Below are 25,570 nucleotides of genomic sequence, written 5' to 3'. Positions count from 1 at the left end.
TTCGTTCCTCTATAGCGCTAGACCAATGCCTAGCACTGTACTTCCAATAGTTCTGTATCGCGGGTCGTATTTACACTAAAATGTTAGGTGTGACGTAACAATCCTTACGTTTTCCTTTTACCTTGTCTCTGTATAGTCCTTAGATACATGTATACGTGTATACAGGGTGTCCGAAAATAGGTGTAAGTCCTCGAAAGGGGTAATTCCTGAGGTGATTTGAAACAACTTTTTCCTTAGCGAAAAAGTTCTTCGAGGATTTGTTAACGAAATATCAACGAAAAACATCGACTAATCAGTGCCCAATCGGCAGACTCGCGCTCTGATTGGTCGGTGTTTTTCGTTAATATCTCGTTAACAAAGCCTCGGAGAACTTTTTCGACAAGGAAAGAATTGTTTCAAATCACCTCAGGAATCACCCCTTTCAAGGACTTACAACTATTTTGGGAAACCTTTATACACACGCGCACACACATCTAAGAAACCGTAAAAATAATATCTGATCCTCCAAACGTAAGATCAGTAATCCCCCCCCTCTCTCCCATCTCGTTCGACTTGTGACAACGGGTCCTCGCACACAAACACGCACACACACCCTCGTCGTATATCTCCTATCAGTTACTCGTTTAAATCGCAAATAAAAATCACTGGTTAATCGAGACAGAAAGAGAGAGAGAGAGAGAGAGAGAGACTCGAGACGAACAAAAAAAATTTGTTCGCGGTCTCCCTAATTGATAAAAAGGATAAATCCGTTAGAATAATATAAATACAGAGTTACACTTAGGGTCGTGATCCACGTGCGGCCTCTTCCAGTGCGCGAACTTTAAGCTCACGCTCGCGCTGTTGTCTAAAAAACACCCTTTGGTTAGTCCGTTACACTGTTCTCGACTTAAAGAAAAGCGTAAACTAGTGATTTTCGTGGCATCCAGTTACGGATTTCAAAAGACGAACCTTAGATACTCCTCGTGATGGGCGACCAGGGACGCGTGAGGCGGGAATCGATCACGTTCCATCATCAGGCGCTGCATTTGCTCGTGGTGGGCCGCCATGTCCGCGTACGGTCGTCCGAGCAGTTCCGCCGGATGTAACGCCAATCCTGGGTCACGTGGCATTAACCCCGGTCGAGGATAATTCGCGCCGGCCGCCGCTGCACACCATAGAAGATATTAGTCAAGACGTGTACACGATGATTAGGTTTTATAAACGCGTGTCCTCTTAAAAGACTATCAAGCCCTTGAATTTACAGATAATACGATGGGCATGCAATGACAGAGCGTGAGAACGGTTCGATCCTTTCGGTGGCCCGTCGTGTGTACGAATATCGGTGAACAATTATGATATATGTACAGTAAATCATCGATGAGAGGGTTCGAAGGGTCAACGACACTGAGTGTTCAGACGTCATCCCCCGAAATTATTTTATTATCTTTCTTGTTTGTATCTTTACCATTATCAAGTGTCTTAAAATCCAAATCGGACACAGTCCTTTCCTTGTGAGCGTCTGCGCACACGGCCCGAATGCACCGAAAGGAACGAACAACAGTTGCTGATAGTGGCAATCGTTCTTTTACTTTTGCGACGATGATGTATGACAATAATCGCGAACCTATATGTATATATATATATATACAGGGTGTCCCCAAAAATAAGGGACAATCCACAACACGCATATTCCTCGTGCGAATACAAATCGAAAAGTCCTTTACCGTTTTGTAATCCGAAGCTCCGTTTCCAAGATATTAGCAGTTAAACGAACTCCAATCAACTAAGCGGTTGGTCACACCTGCGCGCAGATACAGTGAAGAAGCCAAAGGCCAGTAACGTGTGGCCCACCGCTCAGTTGATTGGAGTTTGTTTAACTGCTAACATCTCGGAAACAGCTTCGGATTACAAAACGGTAAAGGATTTTTCGATTTGTATTCGCACGAGGAATACGCATGTTGCGGATTGTCCAATCTTTTCGGAACACCCTGTACATACACAGGTGTGTTCCGATGAATTAGGCCGTATGTTTTTATGCGCGCGGGTTTTTCAAAGGAATATATGTATATTCTACGTATCGCGAAACAGCACGCGTCGTGTTTTCGTTCGATCTAATACACGCATACACGCATACACGCATACAATAGACGACTCGCGTTACTCGCGCGCACTTGCACATTACTCGAAAGGAAGTAATTCAAGCGACTAAAACCGGTTCGTGGGATCGTTTTTCTTTTGTTCTTATGCTGGTTTTTGTTCGGTATTTTCTTTTCTCTTTTTGACTGTCTCGCCTGTACCTTCACCCCGAAAGAAGCTTGACGCCAAGTTAAACACACAATTAGCCACGGACAAAGAGAAGCGATAGGAAAAATTTGCAAAAAAAGTTTGCCGCAGAGAAAAATTTTTGTCTTTTGAATTTCGATTTCTCGTAAAGTAAGCTCTTAATGGTATAATAGTTAAAGGATGACTATATCCGTTTTAGCTGAACTCTGATGTTAAGAAACTGGATCGAATGAGAAGCACGTTTTTTTTTCTTTGTTCTTTTTTTTTAGTACGCTCACACGCGATCAACCGCTTTACCGATCACAGCCTACCCCGAAGACGAATCGAAAACGGTAACAACACGCTTCAAGATTATGGATCCTTGTACAGTAATTCGAAACAAAAAAACAAAATTACTAGAACGCTGTATACACTGTTTGAATACACAAAGTTATACCCATATATACATACAGTAAATCATCGATGAGTGTTCGAAGGCTCCTCGGCACTCAACATTAAATATTTCATAAACTAATAGCCATATTCGACTGAAACTAATACAACTGGATTCAGAATTCCACGCTCAATCACTGTGCTCTGAACCTCATTAAAAAGACAGCGTTACTCCTACCTCTCCTTGTCAATACCAAGGAGCCTACGACCACTAATCGATGATTTACTGTACGTGTATAACTCTATCGACAGTGCGTGAGCCAACATGTACAGGTACAAATAAAACAGCAACAAACTACGATGCCGCGGGTTAAATAACAAAAGTCGAAAAAAAAACAGTCCTTTCAAAGCTTCGAGTGACTGTATACCCCCCTCTCCTCGACTCTGTTCACAGAAGATGATCGCGACCAATGAAATGTACTTTGACAATAAGTCTATATATATATTGTAAATAAGTATATATATATATATATATAGACAAATTTTACACACGCGTTGTTTCTTATCTCGTTGTGAATAATACACGCGTTTTCGGCGAAAAAGACGAATTCTCGAATGAGGGCGATCGGTGAAAGGGGACGATCGTCTCGTGTAGGAGCGTACTCGAATCAGATTTATCCTGATTAGGGTAGGACCTACCAGGCAGGGGGAATCCAGCTGCAGCCGCAGCCGCTTCCTGCTGTTGCTGAGCCTGTTGCTGGGCCTGCTGCTGTCCCGGATGTAAGTGCAAGTGCGTATGCGCATGCGTATGCGCGTGAGTGTGAGCATGATACTCGGGCGAAATGCCAGCCATCTGCAACCGGACCATCGGGTCAGCAGCTAGAGCCAGTCGCTCGTCCAGCTGGCCGTGGTGATGAGCCGCAACGGGATGGCCAGCCCCTCCACCCGCTGGCCCCCCGCCGGCTGCAGTCGGTATCCCTAAACCCGACAGCGCCTCGATCAAACATACTGTTTCTCTCTCCTCTATATGTCGTACTTCTTTAAGGTACGTTTTCACGTGACAGTACCAGATAGCACATGACGTCCAATGACACCTTGAAGACGGTTCAAAGGCGCCTTAGACCTAAAATAGCCGTAAAATGGACGTCTTCAAAGCGTCTTGTGCTATCCGGGGTAATAATCGTCGTATGACTTTCCGTTGTCGCGTGACACTGTGTTTGCGAGAAATTGTAAACCGGTGTTATGGGGTGCTTTTGGAAGTTAAAGGACGGATAGATAGAAATGAATGTTGGATTGATCAGTAAAGATACGTTTTCACGTGACAGTACAAGTCATTGACTTTTGTTGTGACACTATACGACAATGAAAACTACTGTCATTAGAACGTGACATATAGTTTTCATAACGATAAAGGTCATATAAGTGTCATAATAGTTATGATTTACTATCACATGAAAATTTACCTTAAGGCTCACCTAGCAGACCTTGCGCCTTAGATATGGGGATGTTTGATAGACGATTGAAGGCGGTATACGTGGTGTCCCAAAATAATTGGAAGTCCTCGAAAAACAACTTTTTCACGAAGGATAAAAATTGTTTCAAATCACCCCTTTCAAGGAATTACAACTATTTTAGGACACCCTGTATATAGGGAAAACTCCGAAGCCTTCTGGTAACGAGTACAGGGAGTAACCGCCACAATGTCAAGGAACAACACGATATTTAGATTTGTACGACGACAAAAGTCATGGAACAATGTTTAATGTAACATGACCGTATAAAAGTCCACGATTTACCTGCCACGTGAAAACGTACCTTTAACGCTAGCCGACGACTATTATATCTTTCTCCTGACAAACGAATTTTTCTTTCTATTGCGGCACACTTCCGTTTTTCAGACACGTACGACGTTTCCGACTGGTGGCTGCGTACACTACTGAACACCATCCGTCTTCGTATATATACATATATGTATAAAAATACACGCAACAACGCGATACGCAACCAGTAGTCAGCCCGCGCTGTTCCGTATACAATCGCTCTGTCTCCTGATACCGGCTCGGGGGTCCGATGCATGGAGTACCAATACGGCGAGTGTATACAAAACGTGTCTCCGTTAACAAACAAAAAAAAAATCGTAACACGAGACTCGATCGTCCGAGAATGGATTTTTTGACGGGGTCTAACCCTTAACTGCTATTCGGTGGGGTTTTCTGGAGTTACCCCAACCACAGACGAGGTATAGGAGTAGACTAGAACTGTAACTATTCGAATGATTCGAATATTCGTAATAGCCATAGAGTAGACTTGTCACCGTACAGGACTTGGCAGCCCACCTAGTCTGTAGTACCAACACCTTAAAAATTGCAGTAACTTTTGCGTTAGGAAAACGGTAAGTCTACGTTATAAAAACGGTATGTAGCGACACTGAAATGGTAACGGAGCGTTGACTCCCAAAAAATGTGGGCCGCAAAAATACACTGAACCTTAATTCTTCTACTCCTATACCTCGTTGGTTCCCAAACAGTACATAAGAAAGTGTCATAATTTCGTTTTCTCAAGTAACAGATGACGCCAAGTGTCACAGTATAGTCTGTTGTCAGGTGAAGCCTTACAATACCCTTAATTACACATCAGACGACACCACTAGAGTTAACGTGTTTGCATGTTCCACCGTAGTAGTTAAGGGTTAATTTATCTCGTGGTGCACATTAAAGAGTACAGTGGAGCAGCGGGCAGTAACGGAGGTGCGTCTTGGCAACGGCCTGCCCTCTGGTCACAATCCTCGGCGAACAACGCATTTTATAGTTACAGTAAATCCTCGATAAGCGTTTGAAGGCTCCTCGGCACCTGAACATGAAATATATCATAAACTAACAATCACACGCGACTGAAAAAAAATATCACAGGCTTCAGAATTCCAAGCTAAAGCTCGTTAAAAAATCACCATTCCACCTGGGGTAGCCTCTCCAGTGCCGAGGAGCCTTCGAGACCACTCATCGCAGATTCACTGTACTCTGCAGCTGCAGCCAACATCCGGAAACGACCACTATCTCGCTCCTATCCCTATCGTGAGTAGTAAGGCCCTATTGCTTATAGATTCGATCACTTAGAATCGTAGTTAATCATTTCTGTGTTCATTCCGCGATGCGAGAAGAAAGATATGCATACTCGGATGGAGGGGGTGGGGAACGGTTGTATAAATGTTACCTAGTCTCTCTAAACGTTCCCTTTCCAGCTGACTCGGCCCCGGCGGCGCACCGTAAAGACCGAACTGGTGTAACGCTTGCGGCGGTCCCGAGGGTCCCGGTGCTAAACCAGCGGCGGCGTAACGACGATGTATCTCCAACCAGTGCGGATCCATCGGCGCTGGCATTGGTCTTGGGGTCCCTTTCAGAAGTTCCTCCTTCAATCGGTCGTTCAATTCCCGTTCCCGTAGCTCCCGTATCTCCCGTTCCCTCTTCTCCCGTTCCAGATGCTCCAGTTCCAGGCGTTCCCTCGCCGCTGGGCTGTACATGTAATGCAACATGGGATCCGGTGGGGCTGGATGCCTGGCCGGCGAGAACGCCGCGTGGGGCCTTGCGTACTCGGACAACTGTCTCAATGCCGGGGTATCTGCGTACGAACCGGGCCTGGCCGCGTACCTGTCGTACGGTGACACTACAGGTTCGAGGGGTCCTCTACTGGGCGGTTTACAGGTCTCCGGTTGCTTCTCCGGCGTGGTCATCTTTCTCGCTTGCTGGGCGGCCGCCCGGTCACGTTCCTCCCGTTCCCGTTCCGCCTGTTTCCTCGAGCGTTCCTCTCGTTTCCTGGCCAACTTCGAGTCCGGTACCGGTTTGAACATCAGATCGGTTCTGGTGCAGGAATTGTTTTCACCTCTGTTCCAGTGTCGCAGGAAGATTGCCGACTGCGATCTATGGCATTCCGAGTCCTCGATTCGCGGCTCCGGCGACGGCCCTCGAGGACTAGGCGGTTCCTCCTGATCTTGCTCGACCAGATCGGGCTCTATCTTCGGTTCCGGGGCGAGAACCTGCGGTTGCGGTTGCGGTGGCCTGTGATGATGATGAGCCGAGCTGCTGGACGTCAAACACGTCGCGGAGACCAACGACGGTTTACGTTGAGTATTGTGCGAACTATGGGACGACGAGTGACTGTGGGAACTATGGGACGAGATGGTCAATAGCTTGTCGTGGTGTAACGCTGTCGCTTGGTGCATACTCGACGAGTGATGATGCGTCGCGATAAGATTCTCCCCTTCCTCTCTGGTGGTCACGCTCGAACTGGTGCTGGAGTGATGCGCGGTCATCATGGTGGTGCTCTCTTGACTTCGCTGCGGCGACGGCGGTGGTATCGCGTGGGGCACTGGACCGTACGGATACGGCGGGAACGATGGGTATCCACTCACAGGAGCGTATCCTGGATAGGCGTGCGGATGATACGGATGCATCGCGGTAAACAGTGAGTGATGCATCAGAGGATGATGCGGATGGAACGGATGCGCCATATGAGGGCTTGGCTGTTGCGCCGGATGCATCACCGGTTGTGGAATAGACGTTGGCGGCGGCGGTAGCGACGGGGTCGGGGACGCGGCCACCGATTGTATCTGCGGCACCTGTTGATTGCTAGTCATCGAGTGTTTACTAGGCGTGGGCGGTTTACTGGAACTGTCCGGATCTTTTTTAATGTTCTCCAAACTGGGTCCCGGAAAGCCGGACTGGAAGCCAGGTACTTTCACCTCTTTCAAGCTCTGCAGCGGATCCGGTTCCGGCGGTATGATCTCCTGTTTGATCTTCAAATTCTGCGGCTCCATCGGCGGTGTACCCGCCAGATTGTACATGGAGGACGGTTTCTCCATGGACATCATTCCGGTCGGCTGAATCGGCTGGAACAAATTACTCTGCTCGTTCCGGTCCGACTCGATGTTCTCCTGTCGTTCTTGGATCCGATCGGGTATTCTGTCCGGTATCCTGCTGTCGCGCATTCGTTCCGGAGCCAAACGATCGTCGGCCATCCGTTCGGACATCCTGTTGTCCGACGACATCACGGTCAAACCCAATGGTTGCGGTGAGCTAGGCATCTGCGGCATCTGCGTCATATTCGTTGGTATACTCTGTGATATATTTAAATTCAACGGCGGTCCCGGCATACTTTGCGGCATACTCTGCGGGTTCGACAGGTTCTCGGCGTGACCACGAAGATTCGCCGTTGGTCCCATGGTTTGCGCGTTCGACATGTTCTGCGGCATGCCGGGCGGCATCTGCATGCTCTGCGACAGATTCTGCGGTACATTCTGCACGGGCGTCACCGCGGACGTGTACTGCATGTTCAACGGTAGACCTTGCTGCGTCGGCGACATGATCTGTGAGCTCTGTATACTCTGCGAGCCGGTCGACGTACAGATACCGGTGTTCTGTATCGTTTGAGAGAGATTCCGGGGCATCGTTTGACCCATATCGTTCATGCTCAACGGCTGCGACGTGCTCAGATTGAGCTGCTGCTGCTGCTCGGGTTCCTTCATGTCCTCGTTAGACGGCGACATCGGTGATTCGATAATCGGCAACGGTTCCAACTTCAACGGCTGATTCATAGCTAACGGTACATCTTCTATTTGATCCTTCGTCTCGACCGGTTCATCCAACAACGGCTTCTTGTCCAAGGTGTGAATAACAGGAACGGATATCGGCAATGTTTGTATCGGCGGCGGGACAGGCGTAGACACTGGCGTCGGTTCCGACGGTTCCTCCGGCGTGGTAACAGCAGGACTCACGGGCTCCTCGGTCGGCACTGTGACCGGCGTTGGTTGATTCTCGTTTGTATCCCCTTCTCCCTCTCTTTCAGGCTCATCCATGAGAGAATTGCTATCGGTCGTGAGCGACTCGGAGGGACTCTCAGGACGTTCGCCGCGTTTACGTTTCTGAGACTCCTTGTCCTCGTCCGCGTCATCCGTTTGGGGCCGTTTCTGACCTTTCTTCGGCGTTTCTGGCTTACTGGAGGACTTCTTTTTACTTTTATCCGGTGTCTGTTGTTGTTGTTGTTGTTGTTGTTGTTGTTGTTGTTGCTGCTGTTGCTTCTCTTGATCAGGAGTATCCGTTCCACCTGTACGTCGAGGTCTTGCAGGTCTAGGCGTTTCCTTGGCCTTGTTTCTTGTACGCATTCTCCCTGGGCTATCTGGTGATTCCGCGGGCACCGGGCGGAAGAGATACGGAGGTGCGGGCGGTAGTTCTCCGGTCTTCTTCAAATGTATTCTGCATTCCGTACAGAGCAACAGCCTGTCCTTTCCAGCTACCTGATAGTCCTTCGAGTTCGTCGAGAAACAATGCTGACAGGAATGGGTCGCTCCGTTTGTATTCGTGTCCCGGGAATCGCTGTCCTCCTCCGAATTATCGTCCTCCGTCACAGAACTAATTTCGCCGCCGGGATTATTGCTGGCTGGTGTACCAACGGGCACGGTTTCCGGTTCTGAGATCGGCTCCTTCTGACTGACACTGGCCGGCGGTGTATCCTTGGGCGGCGTTGGGACTTCCTCTTTGGGCGTGCCTGCTCTCGAGTTACGTGTATTCCGAATCCTTCTGAGCGATCCCTGTCGTCGTCTCCTGTGCGGTCGATTATTGTTCGCGCCTGGCGTTTTCTTCCACAGATAATAGAACTCGACCAACTCCGGCTAAGAAGAAAAAGAATAAAGAAAAACAGTCCTCGATATAATATTCCACCAATCACCGATCTACGACTACTTTCTTTGTACATATGTATATACGTGGACGTTCATTTACCGTGTCTTTGTGGGGCAAAAGATCCTTTCTGATTCTCGAAAAGTTCTTTCCAAATTGCCGAAGCCCTTTGACAAACCGTTTCTACGAGACAGAACGGCGACGGATTAATCGTGAATCCCCCACCACAGGGGTAATCGTCTTAATACAAAATAATTTACAAAAATTCAACGGTGTAACGGTACACAAAACGCATACGGAATGAATCAACGCGCGATCACAACGGATCTCGACAGCAGATGAGAGAGTTTCGAATTTGTAATTTTGTATTTTTGTTATCACGGCTCCACTTACAGTTTCCTCTTCGGACCATTTTTTATCGATGCCTTTCGGTACGGGACATTTAACAATGCTCTTCCTGGATCATAGCCAGAGTCGTGCAATATGTCCAGGGCATTGATAGTCGTGTCGTCTCGGGATGCAGCCACACAACCGTCGTCCGGGGATCCTCCGTCACACATGCCAGCGAACGCAGCCATGGATCGTGCTGCCCTCAGGTACATCAGAAGATCCCCGTCCAATGCCATAGCTGGAATCCATCTTAGCTCTTCTCGTTCTTTCGAAAACTCTGGATCAGGAAGCAGCTCTCCGGGAGGTATACCCGGCCGATACTCAGGCAAACGGGCCTGACAAGAAACCAACTCCTGTACCCAAACATTCGGGGTTGTGCGTGGTTAGGAACCAATGCCAAAAAAGCGAGTTAGTTTTGTACGCACCTATACTCCGGCTTGCTTTTTTCGAGAAATCTACACGAGCCAGTACAATATTATTTCCCATTCTGTTCCTTTTGTTACACATTTACTGGCACGAGAAGAGTAGCTTGAGAGCACTTTAATGTGTTTTTTTTTTTTTTTTGTTTGTGTACAAACTAATGATCATAAATATAAGCATGAGAAACGAGAATTCAAGAACAAATGTACGATTATTATTACTATTATACACCATGTTATTTGGCTTTACATTTAATAACATTAGTTATGTTCACGTTCACGATAAAAGCTATGTATGGCTAAAGTTAATGTAGCGAACAAAAGCACATTCACGTATATATGTATTGTTTTTTTTTTTTTTTAAGGGAATGAATAAACGCGTACGATGAAAATGACAATGAACGGACAGCAGAAAAGTCACAATGTTTCACAAACGGACAAAAGAAATTTACATGATATTTACAGGATTGGAAATAGAGAACACATTTACACACAGAGTATGACGATAGAGAAATACAGAGACGTGTCTTTCAGGTATCTGTATATGTTTATATTACGGTTCCAGTACTTCAGTCGCAACATTATATATACTCATAGATGGTTCAAGTAACCAATGGGTTATCGTATGTATGTATATATATAATTCTGTTTGCAGAGCAATGATGTTTCTGCAATTTCACCGTGACTGAATACCACTATAAACACGAAAAACAATCTTATACACTGCAATAGTACTGCCCTACAATATATACTGTTATAAAAATCTTTCATCATAATAACTCGCATCATATCCAGGGTCTTTCAAGGTAGTAATTATCTGAGGCATGGTACTTCGGCTTTGGGATCGTTCATGTTAAATACACAAGAGTGATTATAGTATCGGCTTAAAGAATAACTATCATTGTTATTTGAACCATCGACGTACAACAGAATTGATCAGAGAAATAGGTATGCGCCTGCTCTTTGCTATTCGAGGCTACAACTCCTCTCCCAACATGTACAAATACAGGCAGATATCACAAGGTTTTCTAACTGAATTAATGAAAACAAAGATTCTGTGAATGTGAAGTTGAAACGATAAAGAAACAATGATGTCTCGATTGCTCTAAACCTGTAACTAGATACACGCCATGCATGTTTCCAATAATCCTTGAAAATAACAGAACATCTACATTACCCAGATTGTATGTACGTAACATATTGCCCAGGCATATCCGTATTTCGATTTTCAACCGACAGGTACACGAACTGAGCGACTAAATATAATTGTCTCAATATGAATGAAAACTAATATACATGTAATAGTCTTCTATCGAAATCAAATGTTAATCTTTCCAGCAAATGTTTCTTAAACAGTCTTTAATCCCTTCGACCTGGTGGACGTATACCGTACGAAAATTCTGTCTATTCTAGTTTTACATTTGCAATTCGTAAAATTCTTACTATCGCTGAGCTCGGTCATCCGTTTAGAAGACGAAGAAAAGTGTTTGTCTGAAGTTTGTTCTACATACAAATCGAACTTCAGTCTTGGCAATCAAGGTATAACAATCTTATTTTTCATTCCGGATATAACAGAGGAAACCGCATCTTAAAATAGTCATTCATTAATAGTCACATCGGAACGTTAAACGTTCGATTTCAGGTCGGAGGAATTAACGTGTTTTGTTTCATATGAATCCATATATGACGACAGTACTCATACATTACCATAAACGTTCATAGTAAATCTACAGGCAATATACAGTTTTAAACATCTTTGTCATATGTAAAGTTGTTTAAAACTCAAACAACAATATATATACATACCTATCGATTTGAAACAATACACGAATCACTCGATTACTTTATTATCCCAATTCTCATTATTTATGAAACAAACAGGTACATGTGGACTAGAAGTGAATTACCACAGAGAATATTAGGTAACACACAACAACATTAGGTCACAGTTACCCGATGGGTCTGTGACTGTATCTCTGCCTTAAACTATTACACTCGAAATACATGTCTTAGGAGAACAAGCCTTGAGTTAGGTACATTGTGCAATATAGCTAAGTAGCAAAAAGGTTTTCAAGGTATATGGCAAACCTGGTGCGAAGGGCCAACCCGAATCTCGCCCTGGGTGCCGGCAGACATCTCCCCCTCCTCCAATGCTCCACCGTCTTTCTCCAGTGTTTTGAGTGGCTTCTATCTTGGACTTTCAGTAAATTTCTATCATCCACCCCCTGAACTGTGTATAGTTATTCTATCAGTACATTTGTAATAATTTCATAAAATCATACTGCTAACATGCTTCTTTTCTTAATGACCCCTTTTTCAACAATGATGTCAGTTATTATGACACTAGTTTTCACACAACTTAATCACATAGATAGAAGAATAATGAGGCAGATACTTTAGATTCTTTATGCTCCTATTGCTATGCATATTTCTTATGACCTCAGATGATGCAATAGAATACTATCGAAACATCTATGGTATGAAATTTATACTAATTAACACACTATCGGCCGGCGACTATCCTCGCAAACCGTTGCCTACGACCGGCGTCATTGTTTCCCACTTTGGGCAAGATTTTTCCAAAAGTATCATCGTATATTTATAATTCCGTGTAATGTTTCAAACTTCCAATAAAGTCCCGAAAATTCATGTGGCATCCGTGTTTATGAAAATTTCAGTTATAGACAAACTATTTGCATGTCCGAAACGTCTATTTTTAGACGAGCGGCCGTTTACGGAAGTTTTCACAACAACTAATTTTAGTCGACCGCCCGATAGTGCGTTAAGTAATACAGAATACCGTTCTCGTTCGATCATGGAAAATTATTGGCATTCGTATCTTCGATACGGATTAACAGTACGTCGATAAAATACGACTAACCGAAGAATCGCATGAATTGTAGGAAAAAGACGCTTATTCGACCTTGCATACTTGTAGAATTCATTAAGGCAACTCAACATTCGTGTAACAATCCATTGAAATACATTCGTGGATACATATTTTCTACTTTCTTGAAGTGGTCTTGAGTCACGGTGAAAGCGGAAAACGGCATAAATGAGCTTTACTCAAATCGGAAACGCTTTATCGTCGGTGTAACACAACCGAAGCGTGCCAAGATGCGACGGACGTCATAAGAAAACTTTGATTGACTCATCGGTGTGCAACCCGCGAAGAAGATGTACAGGAACGAAAAGTACAGGTATTTACACAATTTCGTCATGTACGCAGAAAACTCGAAACGAGATGTGTGCGTGCGCGGAATCATGAACGGGACGTGCAAGTTTATCGAATTATTTGTATCTTTGTCGCGAATGATACGCTCGTGTTTTTGCTCGCATCGCGGATCGCGCTTCGAAAGAATTCTGGGGAGCCGTTAAAATAATGTCGAAAGCCATAAAATTTCAAGGCAAACTCACCCGTGATAAATTGTTTCAACGACGTGCACGCATTGTTCCTCCCAACGTGGCTCGCTTTCACATGTACGCGTTACACACGAACCCGATTACACCACCGATCGATGACCGATACAACCTTAACGATTCACTATAAATTAACCATCGGGAGCAGTGCACGATTATATCTTACACGAATCAGTAGCCACAACACCCAAACGCAGCCATCTTGTACTGCGTTTTGTTTCGTTTTTCTTTTGTGGGGGTGCGTTCCGATTCCGAGCATTCCTCCGTTTCTTTCCCGTCATCGATGGATTACTGGTGGCAATTCAAATTTCGGAAATTCACACTTCACGCTTACCATTCCTTTCCAGTATTGAAACATTTTTAATTGTTCAAAATCTATCGTTTCAGAATGTACACAAAAAGAACTATGTAACAATTTCAGATATAGGAACAGAAAAGAATCGAAACTTGGGTTGGAAATATTTCATGCGAGAGTTGCTTTGGTTGAATTGCGAAAAGAATTTCTTCGACCCAGATCGGTTTTATCTTATTCACAAGTAGAGAACGCAAAGAAAAATTGATTGTTACCTTAAATTACGATTGTAACCGTTGACTTCGATCACTTGAATCCGGATGCTCACAACTTATGCATATATCCTCTTGTCCTCTCATCTCATAGCGGTATTCATGTTTGTGCTGTACCGTAAACTTCCATGTTTTGCGCAGTCAGTTTATAGAATTCCGGTTTTCCAAGTAAACGCAAAATATACAGTAGACATGGCGAAGAAAACGGCTATTTTGTTGATTGCTGACGGGTCGGAAGAAATGGAAGCAGTAATCACGACAGATATTTTACGTCGAGCCGGAGTATGTTCTCTACGATACGTAACCTCACATTATATTTGTGCGTTCAATTCGAACGCAAATTGTTCTCGTTGAATATTACTCTAAATTCTTACCATGTTTGACATATATCAATTAAATTGTTTGTAGATCGATGTTACTGTAGCTGGTCTCGCCGAAAAAGAAAGCGTAAAATGTAGCCGTGACGTTAAAATTTGCGTTGATGCAAAATTGAAAGACGCAGTTCAACAAAAATACGATGTCGTAATATTACCCGGTGGTCTAGGTGGCTCGGAAGCTTTTGCATCGGTAAGTGGGCCGAGATTTATAAAAAAGAAAGAAGTAATTTGTAAGTTTATTGTTATATGTTGTTAGTCTGCAGAGGTAGGGAACCTGCTGCAACAACAGGAAAAGGAAAACAGAGTTATTGCTGCTATTTGTGCAGCACCAGTGGCATTAAAAGCACATGGTATTTCTAAAGGAAAACAGCTCACATCTTACCCATCAATGAAAGAGAAATTGGTAGATGAATACAAATATTTGGAAGATAAAGTTGTAACTGATGGTACAGACTAATTTATTAAATCTTATTCTGTTTTAAACATGCAATTATAACAATTATACAATGCATATGGCTATATTTTAGGTAATCTCATAACTAGCAGAGGCCCGGCAACTGCTTTTGCTTTTGGTTTGGCAATTGTGGAAAAGTTACTTGATAAGGAAACTGCGAACAATGTGGCAAAAGGAATGTTATACACAGAGTAAAAAATATAAAGTTTATAAGTACCCTGTATATGAAATGTACTGTTACACATAGTGTATCTTTATACTTGTATGATTGTATTTAAATTGGATGAATAATACGCATTTTGCATAATACACTGGCATTCAGTTACCCTTCTCTAGAGCAAGAAAGTGGAAAGCACATAGTGTAAAATACGATTACGTTTTTTTCTAACAGTATCATATTCTTGGTTACATCTTTTGAAACAATACTGTGCATAAACAATTGTAATACGTTACGTTTTCAATTAAGACTTTTGTTGCAATGCAGCGGGCGTTTAAAATGCTTGATGGCGCCATCTCGTGATAGGAACACAGTACTAATTAGCTAATAGCTTGGAGGATTTGCCGTTGATGGCGCCACGTATATTATTCTGACTTGAATTAAATCACGGATAGGATCTTTGATAAATTTATATACAATGCAAAGAATTAAAGTACAATATTATTCGCGTGTATCTCTATTTTTATAATAAAATCATTCCCCTCTAACATTTCTTATGCGAGTATACTGTATAATCAAAAAACACCATACTAACAATCGTTTATACACAGATTCAATGAATCAAACAATTCGAACGCGTTGGACGAAATGTAAAATGATCAGAATGGAGTAAACAACTATTTATTTTGATCTTCGATGTATGTATGTAAATAGAATATTTCATTGTGTATTTTTCTAAAATTTTGTACTTGTAAATGCTCAAAACTTTTATGGTTTACTGATGATTGGACTCTCTATCTGCATAAATGTTTTCCCGACGAATCTTCTTCTCTACTTACATTGTCAATGATTCAATTATTTGACATTTTACGAGTATCAAAACAAAATGTAACCACGTTTACTGGAACATTTTCAGATTATGGTGTTTCTTGCGTAATAAAAAGCGATTGTTCGGAAACCGCAAGTTACAGGTGATAAGACTTTAATATCTATTTAAATAAACAGAAAATGTTTGAAAGCGACGATTGGGATCTGGATCAGGTAAGCTCGAAATGAGTGTTTTTCACAAGAAATGTCGATTAAATGTTTCAATAATAATAATTCTATTATTAGTTGGTATTGTTGAATTAATACATAAATCGAAAGCAAGTGCCGGTCGTTAAAAAGCCAATTGCGAAAGGAATTTTTATATTAATGTTCAATATTTATTTTTAGGATTTCTTAAATGATGTGGACAAGAAATCGCATACTGTCTGTTTTGCAACAGATAGGGATGAAGTTGAGCTGAAGAGACGTAAAATAGAAGTTTCTAATCATTCTGTTTTTTCGTCCAACACTGATGTGGACCGGTGTGAACAAAAATCTATTAACACAGCTACAACACAATGCATTGATAAAACATCGAGGAAAAATTTAATTCTTGGCATGTTTAACAAGAATTTGTCGAACAGTAATGTTTCTCAAAAGTCACCTAGAGACAACATGGTACAATCTGAATCAAACATGATAAAAAGCTCTAATAATAGTCAATTACCTAGGAAAAATTTAGTGCTTGAAATACTGAAAAAGAAGAGTACAGATGGTACAGTTATAGAAAATAATACAAAAAATTTGGTCCCAAGAAATACTGAATTAAAAGCTAAGAGCAATAGCAACACTCATATACAGGAACAAGAATCTTCTAAAGTAAAGCATCAACCGCCTAATAAAAATGCCCAAAGAAAAAGTGATTTGAACAATGATATCCTTAAGCGAGGTTCGTATGAAAATTCAAGGAAACAGTTGTTGGTTAATTTACTGAAGCAGCATTCTATGAATATTATGGAACACAAGAATAAGTCCGTCATGAAAGCACCACAAGCGCAATCTAATAAAAAAATGACACTGGTCAGAAGATTTCCTGGACCAGCTGGTTTACTACCAGATGGCATAGAGGCTAGTGTTCTTCCTATTTCATACCTAAATAGTTTAGACGAAAGCGAGGAGACAAAGGAATCGAATGAAGCCGATTTGCCCGAATATTGCTCTCAAAATACAAAGGATCTGTTTACAGAAGGGGCTTGGCAATTGATGTTAGACGATTTACCAAATGATTTTTTGAAAGGTTACGAAATTGCTACAGTTAAACAGATGGCAAATACAAACGGTTACAATTGTACAAAGATTGATTTTTTAGCAGGGGTAGTAGAACGTATAGATAATAGTCATGAAAATCCCCCCATTGTTCTGAAGGATTTTACAGACAGCATTCAAGGAATTGTACATAGAGATATACCACTTAAATATCCTGGTTTACTGGAGTCAAATGTTGTTATATTATTACACGATGTAGGTTTATTAAAGACCTCTAAGTCCCTTGTCTCCAATAGATATCATATTCTAATTTCACCTTCGAGCTTGTTAGCCATTTATTCTAGCAAAGGTAAAATAGAGCGTACGCGTTACATGGAATCAATCTTGGGAAACGTTTCGAACGGAGAAATGGAGCCAGACGCAACAAGGGAAGATCGAGTTTTTTCAAAAATTTTAGTAAAAGAATCGCAGAAAGTTCTGAATGACTCTCATAAAAAAATATCAAAGTTTGGAAGCTCGATTGAAACATTCGGAAATGAATCAATAGGTATTGATCTGACAGAAGAGTTTTCCTTTTCAGTTCCTTCCAACGAAATTACAGATAAGCAAAATACGACGAATTTCGTTTGTTCAGCGTCAACAAGTCTGAGGGATACAAAGAAAGAAGATAAACAACGACAAAGTAATTGTACAGAAAAATCGAAAAACTTGGTGGACAGTTTAAAGAGATTTTCTCATGTGAGTACCAGTGAAAAGTTTTCGCGTAATTCAAGAAGTTCACGAATGGATATGGAACATCCGGTGTCTACGAGTACACGCACGGAAGAAGCGACATCAGAAATGTTATGCGATAATCCTACTGAAAAGATGGACATAGACGAGGAGGATATAAATCGATGTCCGAAAGAAACAGAATCGGAGAAAAACGGATTGTATAGATCTTGTTTCGGAAGCGCAGAGAAGACCAAACTTCCTGTACGATCAAAATTAATGAAATTCAAAAATGCGGACGTATTAACGCCGCCTCGATCGTCCGAATCTAATCCTTCGTTAGATTCAAACAACGACAATGACATAGATGGACAGAAGAAATCATCTGAGAATCCTAATTCGGTGTTAGAGATACTTTGTGCCGCTGAAAATGATTCTGACGATGAAATGTTGTCCCAGATAGACATGGACAGTATTTTGACTAATTACAATAACAAGGATTAGGTATCACTAGAGTCTTTTTAGCCGCACGAGAATCGCAGATAATGTAGACAAACATTGGATCGTACTTTATTAAGCCGTGAGGACCTAAAAGTTTTTTTTTTTTTCGAACCCACATCAAGCAGAATAGATGTTCTTCCAAAATTCAATTGATTTATGTAAATATACCTACACTTTCTATATTTCCACATTTGTACAAAGTATGCGCGAATAAAATGAAATATTTATAGATTGTTCGTAAAAACTTCTATTTGTTTGGTAGTTCCAGTATATAATCTATATAGCAATAAGTTGGAAGAAATTATATTATATTGTATCGTTCACTGGTACGTGTTCATTTACTGGTGCATCCACCCTATCTACCGGCGGTTGTCGCCCCAGATCGACAAACACCTTAATTCGTATTACGATTATTAACCTCGGAATAGTACTGTACAGACTCCTCTCGATTATCGTCTGGCTTATTCTACACGATTATTATCCAGGCGTTATCCCCACTACTGAGGAGGGGGGCGTGGAATCTGGAAAGTGCATACTTTGTTGTCCCTCCGCTTTTGTTAAAAAACGAATTTATGAGGGTCTGAAGCATTTCTCCCTATATGATTATTGTCCCGGCGCGGACCCAATCCTGCTGACATTAGCCTGGATATCAGCCCTCGTCGATCGCGAGCATTGAATTAAATCATCCCGAATTCGTCGGTGAAGTCTCTGGGTGTATCTGTGGACCGCGTGTACGCCAATGCGAATCTATTGGATTAACCTTGATATACCCTGATATCCTATGATACATCTAGGCGCACGAACGCGCGATTATGAAGTGCAATTTACTCGCGTTAGTTACGTGAGACAGCGTCACGGCAAAATTGCACGATATATAGGAATGCGTGTGAAAACAGGTAAATCGGAACAATCGCGTGTGATTCGAGTGAACGCCTCGAGATTTCAAGCTGAATAGTATAATATATATACACCGTTCTTTTCACGCACGAACAAGTCGACCATCGATTACGGTTCCTTCGGTGTAAAAAAGAACAAAAAAGGAAAGGAAATTTCCTCCAATGTTGTCATTGACGTCGTGAAATAAATTATATTCTCATTATGCAACTGCATACGATCACGACACGATCGGTGTGTGTATCGATGGAATCTGAAACATCGTGGTGAAATTTCTATTCGTTCGATAGAGTAGAATTTCTGGGAATACAATATTGGACAAAGCGTGTTTCTTTGTTTTCCACGGCGCTTCGTCTAATCTGCACTCCTTAGTTAAAATGTCTTATCTAACAAATTAGCGTTCGTCAAGATTTTTCGATTAATGTTTGCAGCCCCATGTTCTTTTCATATTTTCGTCGAAGCTGGAATACCCTGTGTGCTTTTTAGGGCTCTGGAAACAGTCTAATTGATTTGTCCTATCTACTAACTTAGATAGTCCTTATGTTTATGCCTCGATTATTTATGTCCAAGAACGTGTAAAAAACACAAAATACATGTGATTCAAAACCCTTTTTTTCTACATTAAAATATTCTACGATGAAAAACAAAGACACAAAGAAAATTATAAAACCTCATTTTCCTCGGATGTCTGAATACATCGGTTAGGACAATTGCGCTGAAGAAGGCAGTAATACAAAAATGCCCATATGCCCTTTTCATCGGTCCATTGTTTGTTGCTCGAGGTGCGTCAAAATAAATATCATTCACTGTTCGACGAGCGTATTACGTAAATCGTTTTCGTATATATTTTTTTCTCTCTCCTTCATTTCCTTTCTTCTTCCGTCTTTCCCTGAAACATAAATTGCGCCACACAGAAAGTTAAAATGTCAGTTGATAAGCCGGCGGGCCGATTAACCGGCAGAGACACGGCAACAAATCTCCCGGAGATGGTCAACGACGCAAACAAGGTAATATACGAAGAGACATCGTGTATACACCTGTACACACGAAAATCCTTGTGTCTTTAAAATACATGAAAGTTCGAAGGTGAATAGAAGCCTGTTGCAATCGGAAACGGGACGACAGATTCGAATGTTGGAAACGTCGTTGCTACAGCGCCGTGAAGTGGAAACGAAGCTTAAAGAGTCGAATTAGATTTCGAGCAACGGGTTTGATAATAAATTCACGAAATCTACGATTTGTTTTGCAGATTATACGAGTGTATACAATTGGCAATAATGGAGCATAATAGACTGTGCGTCTCGAGATAAGGGAAACCGCGACGTGAAATTCTTTGCCGGCTACTCACGAACAAAACACATAACACTGTTATCGGGCATTTTCACGATCGGTTTTCGCGCATCTGTTTATCGCGGCTCGCGACTAATAACCCTCGAGATATTATTCCCTTCGTCTCTATTTCACTGCCAATCAGATCGCAGAATAAAAAAACGGTTGGGTCATGCGGTGACTCATCCGCGTCTCACAACGAAAAAACATATTCGTAAGATGGCGTTAAACTGGATTAAACACGAATCATAGACGTGAATAAGATGCGTAAACTGTATACCGGTTCAATTAGCCGACGTACCAAACGGGAAGTTAAATATACGTTTAGTCGCGTCTATACCAGTTTGTCTTCCGAACAAGGACACGATTTTCGGCAGCAGGTTGCTTTACTTAACTAAACGTACTAAACTACATTTGTACGTTTACTCTCAAATCTATCCGCGATGAAATGTTTCATTTCAATCCTGAAACGTTAATCAATGTCACGACGCCTTGCCGACACCCATTTTACGACTATTTTAGGTCTAAGGCGCCTTTAAGTCGTCTTCAAGGCGTCATGTGCTATTTGAGTGTTGAAAAGAGCACGCGAAGCAATTCGACTCGGCGATCGCCTAATAAGTCTGGACTGTCATCATTATCTGAGAAGTCTTAATTGCAAGAGAAAAATATGTCGATCCTACGAGTGCTTTGTAAGCCCCTATGACAGGCGAAATGCCACGGGGATATTCGCCGGATAAACTTGAAGATAGCAAACTGTCAAAATAGAATTTATCATCCGCGTGCCCCTTGTCCAAAAGGAACCATCCATTTCGAACTAACAATTCTAATCGAGAAACTATTATTCGTGATCATATTGCGTGTTTTGATTTCTTCCAGAAAAGATGCTATCGATGTAATTGCAGGCAACGATGGGACAAGAATAAGGTCGGTCGCAATTAAAACAAAGAGGCAAATAAGTGACAGGTATTAAAGGTGAATTGCGCAACAGGAACAAAGTGTAACAATGTGTCTGTATTTCGTGAAACGCGATTGGTGTGTTAAAGAAGAAAAAAACGATCGCCGGTCGCACGTGAACAGTTACGCGAAATTTTCATTAACGGACGATCGCTAACTCGTGTCGCCGTAGAGGCTTGTCGAAGCAGATACCATATGTAATTTGCGTGACTGCTATCGTAATTCTTCCTTCTCTTACCGGGAAACATTGCAAAACCGCGAAAGGATCATCGGCAAACATCATCCGCACCGCTATCCAGACACAAACACACATTATTTTATATCCACGAACGCGTATTACTTTCTTGCGCACTTAGTATAATTTCCATTCGAATCCTCCTCCATTTAATTGCATTCATCCTTCTCCCTCTCTCTACCGTTTCACGAGTCCACACCGTGAGGCTAATCTCGGTCGCGAGAAAGCTTGCGATTCTCTTTTTCCTTGTGCTTGTTCGTTTATCCTAGGAACAACATTCCGTTCTCCCTTTCGATGCACACAACCTCTCCACGGGAAAACCACCGAGGAGTCAAAGACTACGGGGTCTACATATCGCGTTCTGTAGTGGTTCCCCCGTGTAACACGTTGTAACGAACGAAGTCGCGGAGGAGTCGTCGCACGACCGTTCAACGAGGGTCATACACGAAGGTGTAACCTCTACGCGTGGTGTGTAAATATCCCCGAATTATATCCGTTCGTATATTAATTGTGACCACCCCCCCTGGTGTGCTTTCGGGGAAATCGGTCGCGACGCCTGTGACGTCAGTCACGTTTCGGCGTGGAAAAGGTAGGTAAACAGACACCGGGACTGCGCGATCTATCGGTAACTCCGTATCCGCCGCCGGGAAAAGTGAACGATTCGTCGATAGCAGGATAGATACGGGCTCGCGAGAGAGAGAGATAGATAGAGGAGGGGGTAAATTCGTGCATCAAAGTTCAGGAACGATACAGAATGGTGTGCAGTGTAGGCCGGTGCGCGGCGCGTAACAGGTGATTGTCATAATATATGGTGCATTAGGAAATTTACGTATGTATCGTTACATACATTGAAACGGCAGAATTTCCGTGGGTACATATATCAACGGAATTTTCGGAAGCTTGTTTAATATTCACGGTCTGTCCTTTCGGTAGCCAACTTTCGATTCGAAGCGTTCTCGACCTTGTTCATAATACGCGCGTCCCGCGACACAGTTAAACGGGTACTTACCGCGACGTACCCCTTCGTCCGTACAATTTCAGTTTCTTTTTTCTTTCTTTTTTTTTTTGCGTACAATTAGCTCGGAAACGCTTAAACGCATTTAATTCCTGTTTCCGTGATCTTTACCTTGAGTCGGTAATTTTCGACCGTTCTCCCGCCAATTTACGCCACTCTCGCAGTCAACTGGGAACGTAATACAATTGTACTATCAGCGTGGTTGTAGGTAGATACACACATATATTTAGTACAGTGCATCGACAAAAAAAACGATTCCTGCGAGTTTTCCCGCCGAGGAAACGGCAAGCGTCGAAAATTGCCGGAAAACAAGCTCACTGGGAATGCACGGATTCGTGTGGGTACATCGGACGACATCATCACCGTGAAAATCAAGGAATCGGACTAAGAAAAGGCTTTGCAAAAGTTCGCGTAAGTTTGCTTTGCTATTTCCTTTAAACGCGAAACTCGCGTTTTTCTTTCTTTTTTCATAAAAATGGGATTTGTTATCTTAACCTTTAATTATGTGTAATTCTCATGTAATATTAAATAGCCTTCGTGCGGTATCTAATTGCGACGAAGAAATTTGTTCTCAACATTCTTCTCCGAAGGACGATACGAGGACAATATTATTAAATTCTTCTATCGTTGTTTCGCAAGTTCCAATGGGAAAAGAAGGAATAGCTACAATCGAATATGATTTTATATGATATTCCGATTCTTCTCGGACGGGCGATCTGTCGAAAATATAATCGCTGTGTTTGGGGTTAGGGGAAATACGATGCACATGTATTTCGATCAGTGGCCGGTCAAGTAACCTAAGCGTGTATCATAAAGTATAGTCTTCAAAGGTGCAGAGTAAATACAAAATATTGCAACAGGTCGTATCGTGTTGCACGGTGGTCGAATTCAAAACATGATCGGTGCCTATGCATCGTTCCTTCTTTGTTTGGTGATTAGTGCTCGTTGTTTCGCGGCACAGTGGATGTGTGTGTGTTCACCAACTGCGAGGGAAGTTAGAATCGGTAATGGTAATAGGCGAACAAACATTTCAAGAATTTTCTAGACCGCGACAATCCCCTCCCCTCCACTGGATATTGTTTTGGGGCGGTGCAACGATTCCTCCACGGATTGGTCCTAATCGGTCGTAAAAGGGAAAAGTGAGCTACCAGTGAAAGTGATGTCCGGGTTGCTGATTTAACGTACACGTAAGAAAATGTCGTTTTTCACCACCCCGTCCTCGGTACTTTTATATTCCCCTCCTTCTGCTATTTTTATTCATGTTTTTCCCTATTTTTTTTTCTCTCCAGTGATTTTTACGAAACAAACGAGTGTCAAACGGTTCGAAGCTGTGGACAACGACATCGGGACTGTTACGTAACAGCCTTTACCTAAAAGAATAGAAGCGCGAGTTGCATTTCTAACGACACCACGCGGGGACACGAACACATAAATACACACAGGCACGCTTTGATCTCCGAGGTGTCGTGACACATATTTCACAACAGAATGGACATATTACGCAAAAACGACATTACACTGATTTATACGAATTAATAACTACTTGGAACAAGAGATTTTCGCTTGTCTGGGCATAGAAGAGAAGACTGGGTATATAGGTATATGTTACTTACGTATAAATCCAGCCACGTTGATTCGTCTCTCCGGAGTTTTCGTGCATAACCGACGCGACGGAACACATTTATCACTTGAATCGCGATCCTCGGTTCGTTTCTTACGTAACTAAGGATCGCTAACGGGTCTAGGCATTCTAACTAGAAAAAGGTGAACCAGTTTCTTTTCCTTTTTTCGTGTCGCCGCAGATACCGCTCCGTGTGGTAAATAACATTGAAAGAAGCCGGAGGTATGGTACGGTGAACGTTTTCTTACGTTTATATCGTGTCTACGACTGACAGGATCTCCGATACTTACGGGGGGTTAGGCCACCTTGGAGGCCTGGAAATCATTCGTAAGTTACAGAATTTTGTTTTCGACGAAATTGTGAAATGAATGAAAACAAATTTCGAAGGCTTTATTCTATATACCTTATGGCGTATAAAGAAATTTTTTAACGAACTTACACAAGGATAATAGTTACAACATTTTTTGATACACCAGAAGGCATTTTAGAGTAAAGCCCTTGAAAAATGTTTCCATTTATTTCGTAATTTCGCCAAAAAGGTGACCTACCCCCTAAAAGGGTCGTACGCAGATTCGTGTCGACTGACCGATATGGAAACACTCGATAAAAGTTCTTAGAGGGAACAGAGGTCCAGGTGTGTCTTGTACGTAGATTTCCGCCAGATGAAAAAGAAAAAAAAGGTTTCCTAGGCTCTCGATTCTCAAACGACGGTATGTAATCTCCTTCAGTCGGCAAGCAGCACGCAACGTTACGAGCCGTTATCGGTTTTGCTAATATCGACGTAACTATATGTAACCGTTTTTAGAATGTATAATATCTTTTGCAAACACGACCGTACGGAATACAGTGTGATAATTCGTCTCTCGATGAAGTAATGGAATCGTGTCGAGTTTGATCGCTCTTGGAACTGTTATTTCTTGTTTTTTCTCTCTCATATTTATTTATCTGCGTTTATGATTACGATTATCGGTGTTTACACGTTATCGCAGGCTGTGAAAGCACTCCCATTTGGGGATCGTTATTACTATAAACAAAAGACAGTTGCTTTTTCCTCGTCCACCTTGTATACGCACATAAGATAGAGGAACGTTGAGAATCCATCGGTTTTTCAGTCTTTGTCGGGCGTTTTTAATCATCGCGCGACAATGTAAGTC

General features: G+C 42.4%; 3 protein-coding genes across 3 annotated transcripts; 2 read left to right on the top strand and 1 right to left on the bottom strand.

Moving 5' to 3' along the window:
* Nucleotides 1-468: 468 nt before the first annotated feature.
* LOC107190005 (arginine-glutamic acid dipeptide repeats protein) lies at nucleotides 469-13,722 on the bottom strand. Its single transcript, XM_015578721.1, is given in 9 exon segments — nucleotides 469-844; nucleotides 949-1,144; nucleotides 3,334-3,612; nucleotides 5,845-9,295; nucleotides 9,405-9,485; nucleotides 9,696-9,751; nucleotides 9,754-10,045; nucleotides 12,200-12,341; nucleotides 13,529-13,722. Coding segments are annotated over 8 exon segments (4,470 nt in total). The 5' UTR covers nucleotides 12,248-12,341; nucleotides 13,529-13,722; the 3' UTR covers nucleotides 469-777.
* Nucleotides 13,723-14,133: 411 nt separating this feature from the next.
* LOC107189941 (protein deglycase DJ-1-like) lies at nucleotides 14,134-15,200 on the top strand. Its single transcript, XM_015578636.1, has 4 exons — nucleotides 14,134-14,377; nucleotides 14,504-14,662; nucleotides 14,729-14,918; nucleotides 15,000-15,200. The coding sequence occupies exons 1-4, from the start codon at nucleotides 14,144-14,146 to the stop codon at nucleotides 15,119-15,121; spliced, it is 705 nt and encodes a 234-aa protein (XP_015434122.1). The 5' UTR covers nucleotides 14,134-14,143; the 3' UTR covers nucleotides 15,122-15,200.
* An 820-nt stretch (nucleotides 15,201-16,020) lies between these two features.
* LOC107189939 lies at nucleotides 16,021-18,478 on the top strand. Its single transcript, XM_015578633.1, has 2 exons — nucleotides 16,021-16,124; nucleotides 16,299-18,478. Exons 1-2 carry the CDS (start codon nucleotides 16,092-16,094, stop codon nucleotides 18,369-18,371), a joined length of 2,106 nt encoding a protein of 701 aa, XP_015434119.1. The 5' UTR covers nucleotides 16,021-16,091; the 3' UTR covers nucleotides 18,372-18,478.
* Nucleotides 18,479-25,570: the final 7,092 nt, after the last annotated feature.

This window comes from Dufourea novaeangliae, unplaced genomic scaffold, assembly GCF_001272555.1.
Source record: "Dufourea novaeangliae isolate 0120121106 unplaced genomic scaffold, ASM127255v1 scaffold175, whole genome shotgun sequence".
Classification (NCBI taxonomy): Eukaryota; Metazoa; Arthropoda; class Insecta; order Hymenoptera; family Halictidae; genus Dufourea; species Dufourea novaeangliae.
This window is presented reverse-complemented; position numbering and strand designations above follow the sequence as displayed.